The sequence below is a fragment of the Elaeis guineensis genome, chromosome 5 (assembly GCF_000442705.2).
Source record: "Elaeis guineensis isolate ETL-2024a chromosome 5, EG11, whole genome shotgun sequence".
In the NCBI taxonomy this organism is placed as follows: domain Eukaryota; kingdom Viridiplantae; phylum Streptophyta; class Magnoliopsida; order Arecales; family Arecaceae; genus Elaeis; species Elaeis guineensis.
The window spans coordinates 128,482,552-128,486,068 of NC_025997.2; the positions used below are offsets into that span (position 1 = coordinate 128,482,552).

General features: G+C 39.5%; 1 protein-coding gene across 1 annotated transcript; it reads left to right on the top strand.

Annotated features, from left to right (window-relative positions):
• The first annotated feature begins 919 nt into the window (after nt 1–919).
• Nucleotides 920–3,149, top strand: LOC105045766 (WUSCHEL-related homeobox 3A-like). The gene is made up of 2 exons (XM_010924158.4): nt 920–1,426; nt 2,743–3,149. Exons 1-2 carry the CDS (start codon nt 1,109–1,111, stop codon nt 2,998–3,000), a joined length of 576 nt encoding a protein of 191 aa, XP_010922460.1. The 5' UTR covers nt 920–1,108; the 3' UTR covers nt 3,001–3,149.
• Nucleotides 3,150–3,517: the final 368 nt, after the last annotated feature.

Below are 3,517 nucleotides of genomic sequence, written 5' to 3' on the forward strand. Positions count from 1 at the left end.
CCACTTGTTCCATTCAAACAACCCAAATGTGTGCAACAAAAACTTCTCACAAGATTACGTTCTTTAGTGAGATCAGTGCTAAGCAGCCAAATTCAAACAAATTGAGCATTTGGATTGGTCAGAGGTCGTCTTTTGCCCATCTAGCTATTTTCAAGTGATCATTCACAGCCACTAGCGACCTAACTTCCTAAGGTGGTGGGAATATCACTCAAAAAAAATCTGCTTGAATCCTGTGTTCGTGAGATAGAAGGAAAGGGTTATACTAGATTTAGATGATGCGGGTCATCATCATCCTATAATTTTTCTGATGAAGATCATCATCTTATAATTTACTATCCAATCAGAATGGTGGACAAGAAGTGTGTCGCAAGCTGCGTGCCATTCCTTCTCATTGATGACACCTACCCTTCTCTCTCTCTCTCTCTCTCTCTCTCGATTCACACACACGCATGCACGCATGCACATACCCACCTCCTCCTAGTAACAGGAAAAAATTTTTATAATCAGGCCCTTCATGAAATGAATTATGATCGGACCGTCACTCATCTGCTAATATGCATATATTGAGACATTCATAAAAAAAAAAAAATGATTGTGTGATGTTTATTTAAATTATTTAAATATTTTTAAAATTTATTAATTTTTTTTCTTAATATTTTAACATGCACTTACGTCACTCATCTTTTGGAGGACGTTCTCGAAGCTTGTTTGATCATAATTTTATCCCTGGTAACATACTCGAAAACCTAAAAGGAGGAATTTGAAGGCAAGAGATAGAAAAAAAAATGAGAACAAAAAAAAAAAGAAAAGGGGTGAACCAACGCATTGAAACCCTCAATGAATGCCTTTCTGAGAACACCATAAGCACGACAGCAGTTTCCCCCATCTTCCCCACTTTGCACTTCCCTTTTCTCTCCACATCCCTTTTGTCCCTTGTCTCTTCTCTTTTCCTCACTACCTCTGTCATGATTCTAACTCTCTCTCTCTCTCTCTCGTCCTAGATCTCTTGCCTGAACCCCTACATCTCTATATATAACTCCAAACCTGAAAGAAAGAAGGGAGGAGGAGACACTGAGGAAGTGAGAGATAAGTAAAAAGAGAAAGAAAGATGCCTCAGACTCCTTCGACTAGATGGTGCCCAACCCCAGAGCAGCTGATGATACTGGAGGAGATGTATAGAAGTGGGGTTCGGACACCAAATGCCGCGCAGATACAGCAAATAACTGCCCATCTCTCCTACTACGGGAAGATTGAGGGCAAGAATGTGTTCTACTGGTTCCAGAACCACAAGGCAAGGGACCGCCAGAAGCTCCGCCGGAGGCTCAGCCGGCACCAGCAACTGCACCTCCAGCTCCACCAGTCAGAAGATGCTCCTCCTCCCTCCCCTACCCTCCAACACCATATGCCTCTTCAGTTCCTTCATCAGGTCTTCTTCCTCTTCTTGCCCTTTTTTTCTGCAGCGCATCGTTACAGTGTCCAAATACTAATTTGCTCGGTCAGATTCCAAAAGACTAACTAAAAACAAACCACTTCATTTTTTGAGGCTCTTGTCCGATCCACTGATCCCCTCTTCTAATTAGGGTTTGCAGGTGTTGGAGTTTTAATTTTTTTTAAAAGTAATTTTTTATCCCCAAAATTTTTGTTTGTTTAAAAACTTTAAAATACCTTTTTGTTAGAGTTCTCTCCAAAGAACCACGATACTTAAAGAAAAAAAAAATATTGATTTCCGAAGAAATATGGTGTTCTCGAAGCATCAAGTATTTTTGGAAACTATCTCATCTCCTCTATCATTCAGATAGAGTATATAAATAGACTTACTTCTTTGGGATATATAATATATTTATTCTTATGCATCCACTTTTCTTGGTGCGCCATGTTGCAGTCATTAACAGAGACTCTACTTCCACACTTTCTGCTTTTCCATTTTTCCTCCACCTTTTCTTCTTTTTTCTTTTTTTGTTTTGGGACAACTGAAGGAAGTCATTCAAATAAAGCCTCTTAGGGTTATACTCATTAGACAAAGATAGGGTTGAGCCGAATTATTGTACCTCAGAAATGAGATCACCTTAGACCCACACACAGGAGACGAATCACATTGTTGGATAGTATACATCACACGCCTTGATCCAGACATCTTCTAAATCTTTTGATTTTTTTTAATATTTTTTTTATAGTGCTTTTCTAAAATTATGAAAACAGCAACATAGCCATCCCCAGAAATATTCCACCAATAGCAGCAACGATGGTGCTTTTTTTTTTTTTTTTTGACCATAATGGGAGGTGTTACCACCCAAGAATTTTATTCAGGAAAGAGAGGTTACATGCGACTATTTTAGCAGCAACGATGGTGCTATTACTTCGATCTTGTTAAGAATAACCCTTGATTGCATCTAAACAACTTCTTCTTCTCCTCCTCCTGCTCCTTTTTTGTGTGTGTACGAACTGGGTTTCTAAGGTCGATCTGTTTGCCAACTTGTGATTATTTTTTATGGTTCATGCCAGAGAATGCCTTATCTCATTGCTGGAACTTTTCCATGGCTGGTGCCGCCTAAAACTATGTCTGTAGCTAGTGTTTTGTAGCGTCTTCATAACTGATCGTGTACTTTTGAATTTTAATCAATATTCAGAAAGGACCTCATGAAGCTCATATAGTTACATGCTTGTCCATTTATCATCATGTACACATGTTTTTCTACTTGGTTCCAATGTCACCATTAACTTCTCCAATAATTGTATGAATAGGGTTGCTTTCAGGAGGCAACAACCCAAGGTATGGATTTGGTTGGCAAGTTGGAGACTGTTGGAACTGAAGAAGAAGAGCCGATGACGAGTGCTATGGGGTTTGAGCATGAATGGATGGCAACGAAGAGTATTGGCTCACCTGTTCCTCCATGCTGCAGGCCTCTGAAAACTCTGGATCTCTTTCCTGTCAAAAGCACCAGTCTTAAAGATGAATGCAGCTCCTCCAAGTCCTCTTCATGCTCCACGTCCACCAACTAACAGCAACTAGCTGCATGTTTCTCTGGGTCTATGTGTCTGCCTTTAGTTCTTCCATATCATGTATCATTTCTTAATCCTTGTCACTTTCTTCTGCTACTGCTAAGACTGTTATGGACAAAATATTTCTATCTTAATTATAAAAGGATTTCCCTTTATCATGTTCATCTTCCCCCAGATTAGAGCCTTTTGGACTTATAAAGGGATTTCCCTTCCCTTCTTCTCATGTTTGGTTTACATTGTTCTTTCTTGTCTTGCTTCTAAAAAGCGTTTATTAGTTTCAGACGAATCAATCGGATGAAATAGTCTCTCTCTCTCTCTCTCTACCAAAAGGACAAGATCATGAATGAGTTTAAGCTCTGCGGAGACGAGAGAGGCTAGCGTTTGAGATCTTCGACGTTAGGTGCCCATGATCCTTCCAGTTTTGGAATCACCACGAATTAAAAAGCTAGCTAACAGGAAGGGAATGAAGAGACTTGATTGCTCTAAAATGTGATATACAGTAGGCTTAATGGATTTA

Coding starts and splice junctions, on each gene's coding strand:
- LOC105045766 (XM_010924158.4), top strand. CDS start 1,109: ATGCCTCAGACTCCTTCGACTAGATGGTGCCCAACCCCAGAGCAGCTG. Junction 1,427..2,742: donor CTCTTCAGTTCCTTCATCAG/GTCTTCTTCCTC, acceptor TTGTATGAATAG/GGTTGCTTTCAGGAGGCAAC.